The sequence below is a fragment of the Arvicola amphibius genome, chromosome 6 (assembly GCF_903992535.2).
Source record: "Arvicola amphibius chromosome 6, mArvAmp1.2, whole genome shotgun sequence".
NCBI classification, from domain to species: Eukaryota; Metazoa; Chordata; class Mammalia; order Rodentia; family Cricetidae; genus Arvicola; species Arvicola amphibius.
In genome coordinates this window covers 13430413-13448311 of record NC_052052.2, presented here as the reverse complement: position 1 = coordinate 13448311, position 17899 = coordinate 13430413, and the positions used below count along the sequence as shown (strand labels likewise).

General features: G+C 48.0%; 1 protein-coding gene across 1 annotated transcript; it reads left to right on the top strand.

Annotated features, from left to right (window-relative positions):
- The first annotated feature begins 2272 nt into the window (after nucleotides 1–2272).
- Nucleotides 2273–10271, top strand: LOC119816484 (aflatoxin B1 aldehyde reductase member 3-like). The gene is made up of 7 exons (XM_038333194.1): nucleotides 2273–2602; nucleotides 6033–6220; nucleotides 6402–6506; nucleotides 6723–6819; nucleotides 7041–7140; nucleotides 9032–9161; nucleotides 9886–10271. Exons 1-7 carry the CDS (start codon nucleotides 2389–2391, stop codon nucleotides 10045–10047), a joined length of 996 nt encoding a protein of 331 aa, XP_038189122.1. The 5' UTR covers nucleotides 2273–2388; the 3' UTR covers nucleotides 10048–10271.
- Nucleotides 10272–17899: the final 7628 nt, after the last annotated feature.

Genomic DNA, 17899 nt, shown 5'->3' with positions numbered 1-17899 from the left:
CCTTCTTCCACAAAATGTCTATGCAACTTTTACTCGCCTAGAACTCACTCTGTAGACCAGGCTGGCCTCGAACTCACAGAGATCTGCCTGCCTCTGCCTCCCGAGTGCTGGGATTATAGATGTGGAAACCCTGGTTCAGTTTTTGTTTGTTTGCTTAATACTTTTATTATTATTTATTTCTGTGTACATGTGTGCATGTCTGTGCATGTACATGTGTCTGAAGTTAGGGGCATCCCCTGGAGCTGGATGGAAGGTGCCTCATGTGGGTGCTGGGACTTGAACTTGGGTCCTGTGCAAGAACAATGTATATTCTTAACCACTGAGCAGTCTCTCCAGTTCCCCTAGCTCAGTTTTTGCTGTTGTTACTTGTTTGAAGACGCAAACTTACTATATAGCCCTGACTAGCTTAGAACTCACTATGTAGACCAGGCTGGCCTCAAACTCAACATATCCACCTGCCTCTGCCTCATGAGTGCTGGGATGACAGGTATTCACCACACCCAGTCCATACTCAGTTTTGTGGACTGTTTGTTATAATAACCTATGTGTGAGGCTGGACACAGTAGCACACAATTTTAATCCCATTACTCAGAAGGTAAAAAGCAAGTGGATCTCTGTGAGTTCCAGGACAGCCAGAATCACATAGTGAGATCCTGTCAATAATAATAATAATAATAATAATACATGTGAGAAAGGTACGGACAAACATGCTGATTAAATCAATTAAAATTATCTGAGTCTTGAGCCGAGAGTGGTGGCACACCCCTTTAATCCAACACTCAGGAGGCAGAAGCAGGCAGATCTCTGTGAGTTTGAAGACAGCCTGGTCTACAAAGAGAGTTCCAGGACAGCCAGTTTACACAGAGAAACCCTGTCTCAAAAAACTGACCAAGAGTCAGTTTATGCCTTTGAGTCTCTCAGTGCAGAAGCTCAGGGCTCTAAGTTTTTAAAGGCAAAAGCCATAGAGACTATAATTTACTTCAAAATCGGATGAGGGTCAGAGTAGCCTTGGCACCTTCGTTTCTGCCAAAGCACAACAATTTTTTCCAGATGATGTCATATTCTTTCAGACATGTCGTGGTGGTTATTTGGCTACTTACACCCTCCTCAGTTAACACTACTGTTGTATTAGTGTTAGTAATTTCGGTTGTTATAGCTGGGCCATGGTCAATGTATTAGAAATCTCATATGTGTTGGCAAGGCACACATGACTGTTAGGGGCGTAGAGGACTGAGAAACAGCTAAGACAGTTGTTATCAACCTGTGAGCTAAGAACCTTTGGGATCAAATGACCCTTTCCAGAGGTTGCCTAAAACCATGGAAAAACACAGACATTTACATTATGATTCATAAAGGTAGCAAACTGTTATGTTATGAAGCAGCAACGAAACTAACCTTATGGTGGGCTCACCACAGCATGAGGAACTGTACTAAAGGGTCACAGCATTAGGAAGGCCAAGAACCACTGCTCTAAGGAAATGCAGTGGAATCAGCACAAGATGGCTTTACCTTAGTCACTGGGTGTTTATCAACTGAGCCGTAATCCCAAGCACTTTATCAACTGAGCAGTAATCCCAAGCCCTATTTTGATGTTTGAAACAGTGTTATTATATAGGCTTGGCAGACCTGTTATTCTCTGCTTTGCCCAGGACAGCCTCATTGACCTTGTGCTGATTCCCCTGCCTCTGCTTTTGGAGAGGTGAATCACAGGTGTAGGTCACCACACTCCTTGCTATTTGGTCACTTGCTATGTGACTCCAGCTGGCTTTGAACTTGTGGCACGCTTTCTGTCTTAGCTTCCAGAGTGCAGGGATTACAAGCATGAACCCCCACACTGACATCAACTGTCTTTTTTAAAAGATTATCATGAGAAAAGGTCTTTCCTATTTACTCCCACCCCCATGCCACAATTTCCCACAGTCTTCATTTTGTGTAAATCCAAATTCCCTACTGCTTAAATGTTTTGTAAGATGTCCTGTGTGAACGTTTGCTACGTTCGGTTCTCTCATCTTCGATTCTCTGAACAGTTTGAACTGCCTTAAAGTTTGAGAAGACAGCAGCCTACGGTTCTCCCACCTGCCAAACTTCTAGGAAGGTACAGAGATCTCAGGACAACTCAGAAATGAGCCAGAAAGGCGGAAGCATAAAGGTGCCTGCAACTTAGTTCATGGGGACCTGCCACCAAGCTCCGGGTTGCACATAGGCAGAGTTCCCAGCTCTGCTAACAAATTCCAGCTTTTCCTCCGTTAAGCTCCGCCCAGTGGGAGCGGTCATTGAAGGCTACTTAATGTCTTGGGGGCCTGAGTGCCCGCTACAGTAGCAGCTACTGACTTCAATCTTTATAATTAGTCTGCAACTTTCTCTGTCTTTCCCTTTCTTGGTACCACTATGTCTGGGCAACTGTCGCGAATCCTGCCCACCACTGTGCTGGGTGCCTTGGAGATAGGAAGCAGCTTGGATGTGACCTCCAGCGCCGCGGTGGTGCGCGCCTACCTGCAGCGCGGCCACACTGAGATAGACACCGCCTTCGTGTATGCGGATGGCCAATCCGAGAGCATCCTGGGGGGCCTAGGACTTGGGCTAAACCACAGCGGCTGCAAAGGTACGGGTCACGCCTGTCATCCACCCGCACTGAGCAGAGCTGATTCCTCCCCAGTATAGCTTCGTCACACTCCCAAGGCTCTGACCTCATCTTATCCACCAGACAGCTGAGAATCATAGACTCCGCAGGCTAGCTTTGCACAACACTACAATCTCCTCCCCGTCTTCCAAAAAAGTGGCTTAGGACCCTCTTCCCACAATCCACCAACCTTGGCTTGGCCAAATCCCATGAGGTCAGCTTATCTCTGGGGCGTTAAGGACGTTGGGAAGCCCCCACTGTTCAGTTTCTCCCTTCCGGTCCCTAGCAGGTAGGTGCCTCTAGCACTCCTCAGCAGCTGGGCTTCCTGGTTTTGCAGTTAGCAGAGCCCCAGGACAGCCCCAGAACAGACTTTGGACCACACAATAGATTTGCTTGTTTGTGGCCATCTTGTTCAGGGCCCTGGATTTTGTTCCCTGAAACTCTGGGTACCTTTTGGGTTAGCAGTGGTTTCAGCTTTCCCAAAGAGTAGCCCCTTAACTGGCACAGGGAAATGGGGTCATGCAAGCCTGTGGGGGTCGACCAGCAGAGAATTTATTTATTCATTTTATATCTGTTAAGTGGAAGTCTGCGTGTGTGCCCACGCCGCAATGTGTGTATGCAGAGGTCAAAGAACTGAAGAACCAGCCTGCCTCCTTTTCAGGCTTCAAAGCCCTCTTACAGTAAAGACAAACTATGTTCATTCAAGTTTATGATTTAATCTCTATTTCTTTTTTTTTAACTAGAAATTACGTGGATTTTATTCGAGTTTTTAACTGTTTTAAAATAATCTCTATTTCTTAAGGATTGGACTATGCTCTGTACTGCCTGTTCCAGGAATGGCAGTCAGGTCTTTGCTTCAAACAGTTTCTTATAACCACCTTGATAACCTACCTTTGTTTCTTTTTTTAGATTTATTTATTTATTATATATACAGTATTCATGTCTCCATGTAGGCCAGAAAGAGGGTGCCAGATCTTATTACAAATGATTGTGAGCCATCATGTGGTTGCCCGGAATTGAACTCATAATCTCTGTTTCTTTTCTTTTCTTTTCTTTTTTTTTTTTTTTTTTTTTTTTTTTTTTTTTTTTTTTTTTGAGATAGGGTTTCCCTGTAGTTTCTAGAGCCTGTCCTGGAACTAGCTCGTGTAGACCAGGCTGGCCTCGAACTCAGAGATCCGCCTGCCTCTGCCTCCCGAGTGCTGGGATTAAAGGCGTGCGCCACCACCGCCCGGCCATGATCTCTGTTTCTAGAGGGTTGTTATGATTACCTCATTTTGCACACCTTGCAGCCATGTCTTGGTTTTAGGAGGGACTACCTTGTTATTCTTATGTTCTGCTCCTGTAACTCCTCCTATTTTGCCCGCCAAATCCCCCATTTGAAATCCCTCTGTCCCTGAACAATAAAAGTTTTGTATTCTTTGTATCCAATGCTGATCTTTAGAGCCCAACCTTAGGGAGAGGCAGCACATGTACAAAAAATAAAAAGCTTGTCTCAATTCGGCCATGATGATTTGGATCAGTGGTCTTTCTCCTCCCATCTTGGGGATTAACAGAACCAATTGCCGGAATCGGTTCACTCCTTTAACCATGTGGGTCCCGAGGTTGAGAGCTCAGGGGGTTATGCTTGGCAGCAGGCATGCTTGGTACCTGAGGAACCCAGAAGAGGGTGTCAGATCTCTTGGGACTGGAGCTGCAGATGATTGTGAGCCACCATGTGGGTGCTGGATTTGAACCCAGGTCCTCTGGAGGACAGCCAGTGCTCTCAACCACTGAATTATTGCTCAGCCCCATAGTTTAATGTTTTAAAGCAGGAACACTTCCACACTCATAGTTCCTCAAACCTGCTTCCTCGTGGGTCGCCAGGGCTTCCCTGCCTGCCTGTGGTCGGCTATGAGGTCTTTCCAGGACTAGGAAGTTCCTCCTATCCATCCATCCGTCCGTTGTCTGTCTGTCCGTCCGTCCATCCATCCGTCCATGCAGATGATGTTCTGAGGGAGCTTGGTGAGCCCCATGTTGTGAAACAATCTTTTTGTACACTGTGACAATGTGTCACTCTGATTGGTTTAATAAAAATCTGAACAGCCAATAACTAGGAAGGATTTCCAGGAACAGAGGATGCTGGGCAGAGGGGCTGAAACACCAGGAGATGTAGAGGAAGCAGCATGGGCGATACAAAGTAAAGGTAAAAAATACATATAAAGAATGTAGATTAAAAGATATGGGTTAACTAAATTTATAAGAGCTATTAGGGGCTGGACAGATGGCTCAGCAGTTAACAGCACTGGCTGCTCTTCCAGAGGTCCCGAGTTCAATTCTGGGCAACCACATGGTGGCTCACAACCATCTGTGATGAGATCTGATGCCCTCTTCTGGTGTGCAGGCATACATACAGGCATAACACTGTATACAAAATAAATAAATAAAAATCTCAAAAAAAAGAGCTTGTTAGAAACAAGCCCAAACTATCAGCTGAACTTTCATAATTAATAATAAGTCTCCATATCATTTTTTTTGTGAGCTGGCAGGGCAAAGAAAATTCTAGGGACTTTTCTGTAAACTGTTAGCACTTTTACACCCATTTACAATGGATAGGATTGTGGAGAGAGAGGTAATTTAGTCAAGGTCACAGCTACCAATGGCAGAGCTAGAATTTGGCAGAGCTGGGGCCCCCCGTACCCACCCCTCCCCTGCCAATAAAGCACCTAGTGCAGGTTGGATTCATATTCACTGTACAGCCGCAGATAGCCTTGCAATCCTGACCTTCTTGCCTCCCCCCACCAAGGGGGCAAATTATAAGAACGCAACACACCTGGGCCAGCTCTAGCCCATAACTGTTACAGTAAAGAGGTCTGGGTGTCATTGAGTGTGTGTGTGCGCGCGCACGCGCACATGTGTCTTGTTTATGTTGGTCTCTGTGTGTGTGTGTGTGTGTGTGTGTGTGTGTGTGTGTGTGTGTGCGCGTCTGCCCATGATGACATAGATGTGGAGACCAGAAACATCTATCGCCCTCTATCAATTCCACTTCTTTTGTTTTGTTTTCTGAAATGGTTTCTCTGTGTAAACGTGGCTTTTCTAGAACTCGCTCTGTAGACCAGGCTGACCTCAAACTCACAGAGATCCACCTGCCTGTGCCTCCAGAGTGCTGGGATGATATGACCTCATTTTTGTTTTTTGTTTTTGTCGTTGTTGTTTTTGAGACAAGGACTCTCTTGCTGATCTTAGAATCCACCATTCCCACTAGACCAGCTGCAGATGAGCCTCAGGATCTGCCTGTCTTCCCTCCCTAGCCACTGGGTCCTAGGAAGACCCTGCCAAGCCCCCCTTTTTCACATGGCTCACACGTGCACCTTAAGCACTTTCCACAATTAACTGGTTCCCCCACCCCCTTCGCTTCTATTGTTCTCCCCCAAAGTGAAAATTGCCACAAAGTCTGTTCCAATGCTTGGGACACCAAGGACACTTGACAACATCCGGTTCCAGCTGGAGACGTCGCTGAAGCGGCTGCAGTGTCCCCGGGTGGACCTCTTCTACCTACACATGCCAGACCACAACACCCCTATAGAGGAGACACTGCAGGTCTGTCACCAGCTGCATCAGGAGGTGAGTGTGGCCCTGAGCTTGGGGAGATGCTCTCTGACCTTTCCAACTTTACCCTGCCAGGAGAGTGGGTACTATCAACACAGGGCAGGCACAGATGTCACTCCAGGCTCCCCACCCAGTTAGTCCCCACTTCCTGGTCTCCTGGACTGAGCTGGGCTCTGATGGAGTCTCTCCCCTGCAGGGCAAGTTTGTGGAGCTTGGCCTGTCCAACTATGCCTCCTGGGAAGTGGCTGAGATCTGTACCCTCTGCAAGAAAAATGGCTGGATTATGCCAACTGTGTACCAGGTGAGAGGAATCTGGTGTTTTAGGACCATCCAGACTTTGGAGTCTAAGGCTCCACTGATTCTCAATCTTTGGCATGACCATGAGACCTGCCAACAGCACTGTGTGAATGCCCTGATTGTCAAGGTCTGGGATTGTTCAGGACTAAACTGAGGGACTTTACAAAGTTACATTTTGGGTTTCTTGACATGTTTCCCCTGTCCAATTGTTTCCCTGCAGGGAATGTACAATGCTATTACCCGGCAGGTGGAGAAGGAGCTCCTCCCCTGCCTCAGACAATTTGGATTGAGATTCTATGCCTACTGCCCTTTGGCTGGTATGAGCTGCAGTGAGGACAAGACCCGTGGGTGTGTGGGTGTGTGGGCATGTCCTGTTGGAGGCCCAGTGCAGGCCCTAGGAGGTGGGGGAGACTTTGAGAAGGCAAGGGTTGGGTTCCCTCTTTCTAGACTCCTACCTGTGCTCCAGTTCCTGGCAGCCAACAACCTGGTGGTCCCTGGGAGGAATCTGGATCAGGATCTGACTTTCGCCTTCCTACAGGGGGCCTACTGACTGGCAAGTACAAATATGACGTAGAAGATGAGAAGCAGCCCTTGAGCCGCCTGTTTGGGAAGAAATGGGATAATTTCTACCGGGATTGGTGAGTTTGTTGGGGGTTGTGTCTGGCCCAAAGTCCATATCCCAGTTCCTATCCTAGCACCCACAGAACAAGTTATTCTCAGTTGCTTGCTTACCTCCAGTACAGTGTTTAACTGAGATGAGGTCACTGGCCTTGCTTGCTGCTGTGGCCCAGGGTCAGTAGGAGACCCAGTTTGTTTGTTTGTTTAATGTAAATAGATGCTTGCCTGCATGCCTGTCTGTGCACCACATTCATGCAGTGCCTAAAGAGGCCAGCAGAGGGCAGCAGACCACTGGAGTTGCCAAAGGTTGTTAGCCCCATGGGGTATTGAAGAGTTGTCATCTCTCTGAGCTGCTAAACCATGTCTCTAGCCCCAACAGGCCTCTTCTGAAGATATAGGACAGGCAGTGATCAATCAGGACATTGATCCCTTTTCCTGGCCTTTGTGTGCGTGCAACTGTGCGTGCTTGTATGTGTATACAATACACAAATCAAAATGAATTAAAAAGATGAAATAAGAAAAAAATGGGTTGGAGAGAGAGCACTTGTGTAGCAAATGTGGCCTGGGTTTGGATTTAGCTCTCAGTTCTGAGAGGTAAAAAAGATGAACTAAGAAAATGTAAAAAGAGGGCTCGAGAGAGACGGCTCAGCGGTTAAGAGCACTGCCTGCTCTTCCAAAGGTCCTGAGTTCGATTCCCAGCAACCACATGGTGTAATGAGATCTGGTGCCCTCTTCTGGCATATATGCAGAAAGAATACTGTGGATACTGTATGCATAATAAATAAATAAATCTTTAAAGTAAAGAAAAGAAAATATAAAAAGAAGAAAAATTAGCAAGACTGTCAACTATAATCCATGCCCAGAGAGAGTTATAAGAAAATCGTTTCCTTTCCCGTTCTTTTCTTAGACAGGGCTCAGTATGTAGCCCAGGCTAACCTATAACTTAAGCTCTTCCTTACTGCCTTACCTTCCTAAGTGCTGGAATTAGGTGTGTGCCCATATGAACTGCCACTTTGGAAAAAAAGGGGGAATTGTTATTGAGAATATATGCTTCTCTCATACAATTTATCCTGACCACAGTTCCCCTCCGTCCACTCTTCCAGCTCCACAGTAGCGTGTCTCTCTCTGTCCTGCCAGCCAGCTCCCAGCTCCCAAATCACCACACGGAGGTGTATTATTAATTATGGAAGCTCGGTTGATAGCTTATGCTTGCTCCTTACCAGCTCCTATAATTTAAATTAAGCCATTCCTATTAGTCTATGTGCTGCTACAGGGCTTGTGCCCATTACCTCTCCTCCTGTATGTCCTGCTTGTTCTCTGTCTGTTGACCTCCCCTCATGTCTCTGCCTTCTTCTTCCCAGCAGCCTCTGAGCCTGGAAATCCTGCCTGGCTATCAGCCATTCACCTTTTTATTAACTGAATCACAGTGACATACCTTTACAGTGTAAAGGATTATTCTAGAACATGACCCCAGATCCACTACTCCTCTGTATCCCTCTGAGAGACAACAGCCAAACATGTCAAAAGAAGATACAATAAGTCGAGGCCAAAGCTCTCCTATGGCGGCTGGACAAGACAACAGGAAGAAAAGAGTCCCAAGAGCAGGCAAAACATTTTTTGAGGCAAGATTTCATATATCCCAGGCTGGTCTTGAACTTGCTATGTAGCTGAAGATGACCTGAATTTCCAATCTTCCTGCCTCTGTCTCCCTAGTGCTGGGATGAAAGATGTGTGCCCCACACCCGTTCTGTGAAGAGGCAGTGAGTGAAGTCAGGTCTTCCTGCACGGCTAGGCTAGCAACCACCAGCTGAGCTACCTCCCTCTCACCAGCCCCTCAGGCCTGCAGAGAGCAGACCACACTCAAATGACACCAAGCTACTGACCCCTGCGCTTCCTTCCCCGTTCAATCAGGTTTTGGAAGAAAGACTACATCGAGGGCATTGACCTTGTGAAGAGGTCCCTGCAGACCACCTACGGCAGCAGTGCCCCCAGCATGACCTCAGCTGCCCTGCGCTGGTTGTACCACCACTCAGAGCTCCAGGTAGCCCAGCCATCCCTTGCCTGCTTGCTCAGCTTCTGCCCCTATGGGGGACTCAGAGGTGCCTTCAGAGGAGTTCTCGAGAGCAAACTTCCCCATCTTCTGAATTCTTGTCTTCTACTTCTCATGCCACGTCTGCCTTTGCTCTCCCTAGACATCTGTGCCAGGCTTGGCATGGAGCCTCACACCATGCCTTAAGTATCTCTTAGGCCTTAGGCATTATAGGTAGAAACGCTGACGAGGAGCCTGGAGTCTGTACAGTCCTACTAAGGGGATGGAAATCATCTAAGCTTATTTACAGCACATATAAGCCCTGTTCCTAGGGTGGGAGCCATTCCCCTCTGCTCTGGGGGTCAGCATCTTGCTTGTGAAGTCTCTTCAGCTCCATCCTTAGATAACAACGTAGTGTTTACCATGCTTCCCAAGGATGCTCCATATGTGGAGCTAAAAAACAAACAGGAAGTGAGAGCACCATGGAGAAGCAAAATACCTCAGGAGTTTTACAAATTGAGGAGCTCTTCAGCCTGCACAGAAGAACACAGTGGTGGGGCTGGAGGAAGGCCGAGGTATACAGTCTATAGGTCTGACGGTCAGACATAGAGTCAGGTTTTTCTGGGTGTTTAGGATGCAAGCATACACAGATTCCAAATGTTAGCAACAGATTGGCAAAGAAGGGCAGTTGATAGGAGCCAGAAGGGTGCTAGTATCTGACTGTCTCCCCTTGCAGGGCCAACGAGGGGATGCAGTCATCTTGGGCATATCCAGCCTGGAACAGCTGGAACAGAACTTGGCGGCCACTGAGGAAGGGCCCCTGGAGCCGGCTGTCGTGGATGCCTTTAACCAAGCCTGGAACCTGGTCGCCCACGGGTGTCCCAACTACTTCAGATAGATGTCCTGGCTCAAGCCGCCAAGGGCTTTCCCGCCACCTCTTGGCCATTCCCTGCCTGATGCTGACTCAGTGTGACCCTTCTGCTGGTCTCCACCCATGCAGTCTTCTAGATGGCAGCCCTGCTCTCTGTCACCTCACCATGAGGAAAAGTCGGGGCTGAGTCCTACAGTAGCGCTTCCTGTCTGAATAAAGCGGGCATCTGCCTGGCTGCAGCCAGCACTGAACCTCATGCTGTCTTCTCTGCTGCTCCACACCTGCTCCCTCCACGCTGCCTCGGGACCCAGGGCTCCATGGAGCATAGGTGTGGGAGGGTCTCACACTGCCTGGCATGGGTCACCTGACCATGTCCTGATCTCACCTCTCCCTACACTCTTCTACACCTATCACAGAATGAGGTGGGCATGGGTACGCACACCTGTTAGTTCCAGGACTCAGGAGACTCTGCGGGGAGGCATGCCCCCAGTGTGAAGTCAAGACTGATCTACATAGTGAGTTCTAGGCCAGCCAGGGACTCATGTCTCCAATGGACAGAAAGTGAACCAAAAACCATTACCTTATCGAACTTCTTTTTTTTAAAGATAGTATTTCTTTGTGTATTAGCCTTGGATGTCCTGGAAGTAAGTCACTCTGTAGACCAGGCTGGCCTGAAGTCACAGAGATCCCTTCTTCTGAACCCTCAGAAGTGTGCCCAGAGGCTGCTCTACCAGCTAATTCTGGGGCTCATTAAGTTGACAGCTGTCATTAACCAAGATGGGGATCATACCTCAAAATAGACCCAGACCTGTGGTGCATGCCTTTAATCCCAGCCCTTGGGAGGCAGAGACAAGGGAATTCTGTGAGTTCGAGGCCAGCGTGGTCTACAGAGTGAGTTCTAGGACAGCTAAGGCTGTTACACAGAGAATCTCAGAAGAAGGAGAAAGTAGAGGAGGAGGAGGAGGAATAGGAGTAGGAGGAGCATTAGTTTCTCAAAAGGGAAAACGAATGCAGAGCTGAGCATGGTGGTGCATTCCTGTAATTTCAGCACCATGTAGAAGGCTGAAGCAGGAGAATTGCTATAAGATCTAGTCCAGCCTGTGCTAGAGTGAGATCCTATCTCCTGAATGAATGAATGAATGAATGAATGAATGATACAGACACCCTCCATAATGACCCAGCAGTTCTATCCTCTAGCTTCAGACCTGAAAGACAGGCTAACCCCAAAACCTTTCTCCTCGGGGTTCCTGGCAGCGGTGTTCATAGCCCAAATGTCAATCAACTGAGTGAATGGGCAAGCACGAGATGAAGGGCTTCTGGCTGGTTTCTGTGATCCCTTCATTGGTTCTGCTGAGCGACAGTGCAGTGGCTCGCATCTCCCGCGTGCAGGGAATAGAGGGGCCCCTGAGGGAGTGACGTCCTGACTAAATGGTACCTTGACATGGGCTCGGCTTGTCAAGGTCTATGAGAAACTAGCAAAGCTGTCCCTTGCACATATGGACCAGGTTCAGGCGGGATGGCCAAGCTTTCCTTGGGAGTGTGAGTGTGAGTGAGTGTATGAGTGAGTGTGAGTGTGAGTGAGTGTGAGTGAGTGTGAGTGTGAGTGAGTGAGTGTATGAGTGAGTGTGAGTGTGAGTGAGTGTATGAGTGAGTGTGAGTGTGAGTGAGTGTATGAGTGAGTGTGAGTGTGAGTGAGTGTATGAGTGTGAGTGAGTGTATGAGTGAGTGTGAGTGTGAGTGAGTGTATGAGTGAGTGTGAGTGTGAGTGAGTGTATGAGTGTGAGTGAGTGTGAGTGAGTGTATGAGTGAGTGTGAGTGTGAGTGAGTGTATGAGTGAGTGTGAGTGTGAGTGAGTGTATGAGTGTGAGTGAGTGTGAGTGAGTGTATGAGTGAGTGTGAGTGTGAGTGAGTGTATGAGTGAGTGTGAGTGTGAGTGAGTGTATGAGTGTGAGTGAGTGGGAGTGAGTGTGAGTGAGTGTGAGTGTGAGCACCACTGAACAACTGCAGCTTCCTCTTGCAGAACATTTACGGCCTGAGACTATTCGCCTACAGAGAGCTCCCAAATAACGACACAGAGACTTCTTATTAATCTGAAAGCTCGGCCTATAGCTTAGGCTTGTTTCTACCTTGCTCTTATAATTCAAATTTGCCCATTAATATTAACCTCCACTCTATCCAGTGGTGTCACCTGCCTCCCATCTTACAACTCCTGCTTCCTCTCCCTGTCTCCTGTCTCCCGCATGCCTAGATTCTTCCTTCTCTTCCTTTCTCTCTGCCCAGAAGTCCCACCTATCTCTCCTGCGTAGCTATTGTCCGTTCAGATTTTTATTACACCAATCACAGCAGACCACTTTCACACAGTGCACAGTTATCCCACAACACTTGGGCAGGTCACTCTCTGCCTGCTGGAATCTCCCCGACTCGGCAGCCCACGTGGATTTGATGGTCACCTTGAATTCAGCCATCTCATACCAAAAAGCTTCTGTAACAGGAGGAGGAAGCAGAGTGAGGAGTAGCATCTGTGAGCCATGTCCCAGCAGAAGGTTAAAGATAACGGCTCTTCCCTGTGAGCCATGTCCCAGCAGAAGGTTAATAATGACAATGGCCCTTCCCCCAGGTCGCAGACCCAGACTCACCAAGACCCGGGCCTGCTCTGGAGTCAGCACATTGCCCTCCTTGCATACCTCATAGTCAGATAGCAGGGTCACTACACCTGTGGGAGGACAGCAAGTTACTCCCAGCAGAGGCTCACAAGGCCCCTGCTGCTAGCGCTCTGTGCCAGGAAGCATTTGGCCTCAGCACCCACAGGGACAGTGGCTGCCTCTTCCATGTCCTGCAGGAGATGAGTGCCCAGCCCTGCCTCCTCAGGAGAAACTGGAGAAATGCTGGTCAGAGGGGAGAGCCTGGGGGAAGGTGTTCCTGAGTGGCTTTTCCTTCTGGACTTTCCTACATTCTTCCTTTCTTCTTCCCCCTCCTTCTTTCCAGATAGGGTTTCTCTGTTTTTAGCCTTGGCTGTTCTGGAACTCATGATGTAGACCAGGCTATCCTCAAACTCAGAGACTTACCTCTACTTTCTCAGTACTGGGACTAAAGGCTCCGTCCTTTTTTCATTTTCTAAAAATTATTATATGTGTTTTGCCTACATGTATGACAGTGGCACCATGTGAATACCTGCTGCCTGTGGAGGCCATATGAGGGTGCTGGGAGTCAAACCCATGTCCTATGTAAAAGCAACCACTACTCTTAACCCTGAGCCACCTCTCCAGCCACCTACCTTTCTTGAGGGCAGTGGGCAGGCCCAGCTGCCTCAGCTGTGGCTCCATGGAATGAGGGAACTGCTTCAGGGGCCCTGGATCCAAGCTCACGGTTAAAGTTGCTTTGTTCCCCAGCTCGAGCAAAATCCATTTCTGTATACTTTGTGAACCACATAAGTCAGAGAAGGGTGATGGGAAAGTTCCCAGCTGCGCCTCCATTCAGAAGTCTGACCCTCCACTGAGTGCACACAATGCAGGGCGGGCCTCCTGTCCTTGTCCATCTTGGCTGTGGAGCAGCACCCAATGGGGAGGACTACACCAGAGAGAATGGGAGGACCCCAGTCACAGAATCTGGTTCTAGTAAGAGGCTTCCAGGACCCAGCCCCAATTCCATGTCACTGCTGGACCAACCTTTCAGCTTTCCCGACCCTCAGCTTCTCCCCCCACCCCTCAGAGACACTCACCCGTTCACTTCCTCCTTCGTGCCGTTGGTAAAGAGGAGCCCAACTTCACCTCTCAACTTCTTGCTGACCTGAAAAACGACAGTGAGCACCACTTCTCCTTCACTAAGGGCCCAGCCACTGGGGACGCCCGGTTATCATCAGAAACCTTTTCTTTATTTTCTTTCCTTTTTTTTCTGGTTTTTCTTTTTTTTGAGACATGGTTTCCCTGTATCTTTGGAACCTGTCCTGGAACTCAGTCAAACTCACAGAGATCCACCTGTCTCTGCCTCCTAAGTGTTGGGATTAAAGGTGTGCACCACCACTGCCTGGCCTAACACCTTTTCTGATTGGTAGAACTCCTGGTAGGCAAGGCTGGAGAGCATAATGGGAACAACCCCATGGGCCTGCAGATTAAGAAGAAGACAAATTTAAACTGATCTTGGCTCTCCTGGACCCAGAGATCCCTAAACACGTCTCCCTGCATAAACCAAGGGCCCTTAGTCCCTTGGGCTGACTGCTTGATTTATTGCAGTGTGGCAGCAGGACTCAGTCCTGCTGAGGGAGTGTTCTCAATGGTAACCCTAATCACCTGGCTGAGGCAGGACTAGTTCCTGCTATAGGGCATGATGCAGAGGCTACCAATGGCTAGGCTCCGCTATGGAATAATATGTACTGCTGCGGTCTGCAGGTATCATGCAGTGAGATTTCAGCTGATCAGGCTGAAGGCTGACCAACCAGAATGAATTCGTTCTGATGGAGGCAAACCCAGTTCGCAAAGTGCTGGGCCTACGTCTTTTGCATGGTGACTGATTCTCACAGGGGATCTCTTGTGAAGTCATGAGCACTCTCCCTTGGTGCAAGATTCAACAGAGTATGGATCATTGGACCCAGTTCTTTTCCATGTACTGGTCTATTGGGTCATCACTCCCAACTCTGAGGGACCTCCAAGGGAAATTTAGTCACGCAGTCAATAACCTTGGTTCCCACAGTCTAATCTCCACTCCGTTCCCGGAGATCCATCAGAAGGCCCCTCCCTGCAACTGTCTTCCACTTGGCAGGACATGTGGTCAGGAAAGGAGTCTCTCATACAGATCATATTCGGGACCTTCAGAGATAAAGGGACGTCCAGGCTCAGAGAACTGCCTTTGTTTTGTGTGTGTGTGAACTGGAAACATTACAGAGCAGGAGGAGAACAGCAGGAGAGGAATAAAGAAACGGGTGCAGGAAAGTGTGTAGTGGAGAGATCTTTTCACCCTCAGACCTAGTCCTGCGCTTGCTGTGAGTCTTCTTCTGAACCCTGAAGGGACACCGAGGCTGACACTCAGAGGTCCCTGATAATGTACCATTCCACCTTTTTGAAAAGACAAATTTTTCCGGGTGGTGGTTGTGCAGGTTGTGCACTCCTTTACTCCAGGCACTTAGGAGGCAGAGGCAGGCAAGTCTCTTAGTTTCAAGTCAGTCTGGTGTACACAGAGAAACCCTGGGTCAAAAAACCAAATGAAAAAAAAGAAAGAAAGGAGAGTACCAATAGTCAATCAAAATTTTATTCTTTTTGTAAAAATTAATGACATAATCTATCTCACTCTTTTTTTTTTTTTTTTTTTGGTTTTTCAAGACAGGGTTTCTCTGGAGCTTTGGAGCCTGTCCTGGAACTAGCTCTTGTAGACCAGGCTGGCCTCGAACTCACAGAGATCCGCCCACCTCTGCCTCCCGAGTGCTGGGATTAAAGGCGTGCACCATCACCGCCTGGCAATAATCTAACTCATTAGCATAGTTTTTAATGAATGGTAAAACTGCTTGTTACCAAATAATTATTTTTAAAGATTTTGTTTTACATTTTATTATTATTTTTTTAAGATTTATTTATTTATTATGTATAGATACAACATTCTGCCTCCATGTATGCCTGCATGCCAGAAGAGGGCACCAGATCTCATTACAGATGGTTGTGAGCCACCATGTGGTTGCTGGGAATTGAACTCAGGACCTCTGGAAGAGCAGCCAGTGCTCTTAACCACTGAGCCATCTCTCCAGCCCAACATTTTATTATTTTTTGAGACTGGTTCTGGTGGAGCCCAGATGACCTACAACTTACTATGCCGCTGAGGATGACCTTGAGCTCCCAATCCTGACTCTGTGGGAAGTATTGGAGTGACGAGCATGACTCAGCATACCCAGCTTCTGTAACCTTCTCTAGGGCTTATCAGCATGTGTTTGAAGTGTACACCTCTTTCTATATACTGATGTGATTATGTGATTGGAGTCTCATAAATACTTCTCTAATCAGAAGCAGTGGCCAATGGGAAAAGTTTAGGAAATCTGTGCTTGAGCTATAGTCCCTGAACCCCAATTTTTATTGACTTGGGTATTTTTCTTGTTGTTGTTGACTTGAGACAGGGTTTTATGTAATCCTTGAGTCTCCTGCTTCTCCATCCCAAATGGTGGGTTGGGGGTATGGCCCACCACACTCAGCTCATGTGGTGTGGGGAAGCCCAGGCTTTTGTGTAATAGACAAGTAAGTGCTTTGCAAGCTGAGCTGCACTCCTGGCCCCTCTTTGGACAATTGAAATCAAGTCTTGCTATGTAAGGCTTGTTGGCCTGATACCCAATTGCCCAGACAGGCATTGAAATCCTGACAGTTTAATCCTGCCTTGGCCTATGGAGTGCAGGGTCCCCATACTGTGGCTGTTGGTTCTTTTTTGTTGTTGTTGTTGTTTTGTTCTTTTGTTTTTTGAAAAAGGGTTTCTCTGTGAAACATCCCTGACTGCCCTAGAACTCACTCTGTAGACCAGGCTGTCTTCAAACTCACAGAGATCCCACCTGCCTCTGCCTCCTGAGTGCTGGGGATTAAAGGCATGTGCCAACACAGCCCAGCTGTGGCTGCCTTCTAATTATCTTTTTTTTCTTCTTTGTTTTGGAGGACTATTCTCATACTGTAGCCCAGGAAGGACTGGAACTCACTGGATAGTCCAGGCTAGCCTCCAGCAGGCAGCAATCTCCTCAAACATGAGCCATCACCCTCGGCAAGGTCACCTATTGTAGTGTACAGCTCTAAAGGTTCTGACATACAGTCTTGAGTCACCCCGCAATCAACATACAGTCCCATCCCCCAGCGCAGCTCTCCATGACCTCCTCTCTCTGAGGACCCTGGAAGCCAATGATATGTGTTCTGGTGCTGGAGTGTTGTGGGGTACCCACTAGAGAGGATGCCTCACACATGGGTTTAAGCCAACAGAAAGTTTCTATTAGCCAGCCAGAGACCACCGGACATTTAGGATCCCAGAGTAGCCCTCAGCATTTCTCAGGGTGAGCTTTTAAGTACAAAAACCATATTCTGGGTTGACATTCTTCAGTGTTCACCAGAAACAGAACTGCAGAAGACAAAACACAAGGTGGGTACAGTGAGGGACGTCCCCAGAACTGCGGACTGAGGGATTAGGTCTTTGCTTCATTTTGGAAGGTGATGTTGTCTCCATGCTGAGTTTTATAAGCTGAATAGTATTTCCATCATGGAGTCAGTTCTGCCAAGGTCAGGGCCTGCATTAGAGGAGGAGGCCAGAGAGGGCACTGGGCCCTCTGGAACTGCAGTTACAGAAGGTTGTGAGTGGCCATGTGGGTGCTGAAAATCACACTGGGTCCTCTGGAAGAGCAGCCAGTGTTGTAACTGCCGAGCCGCCTTTCTATCCTTCTGTTTCCTGTCCCTCTGGAGTTGTCTCTGTGCAGCAGCGTCACACACAGGATCATGCGTGTGTCCCCAAGGCTTCTTCCACCTGCTGAGACTCCTCTACTACCGTGAGTTCACAGCTTAGTCCTTTGCCCACTCTACCCAGAGGGACATTCAGGTTGTTTCTGTATTCTGCCACTTCCACGTGAACAACTCTAAAGTCTCCTTAATGGCGGAGATATGGCTCAGTGGGGAGAGGGCTCCATGGTCACAAAATCCTGGTGAGATTGCCAACACCTGTTATCCCAGCACTTAGTAGGTGTAGGCAAAAGAACAAGAAGTTCAAGGTCATTCTCAACTACACGACTGAAGCCAACCTGAGATACAGGAGGTTCTTAGAAATGTATATATATTTGTGTGTGTGTGTGTGTGTGTGCGCGCGTGTGCGTGTGCGCGCGTGTGTTTTAACAGAGAAACATTTGAAGATAGGTTTTTGTATAAATATAGCATTTCCTATC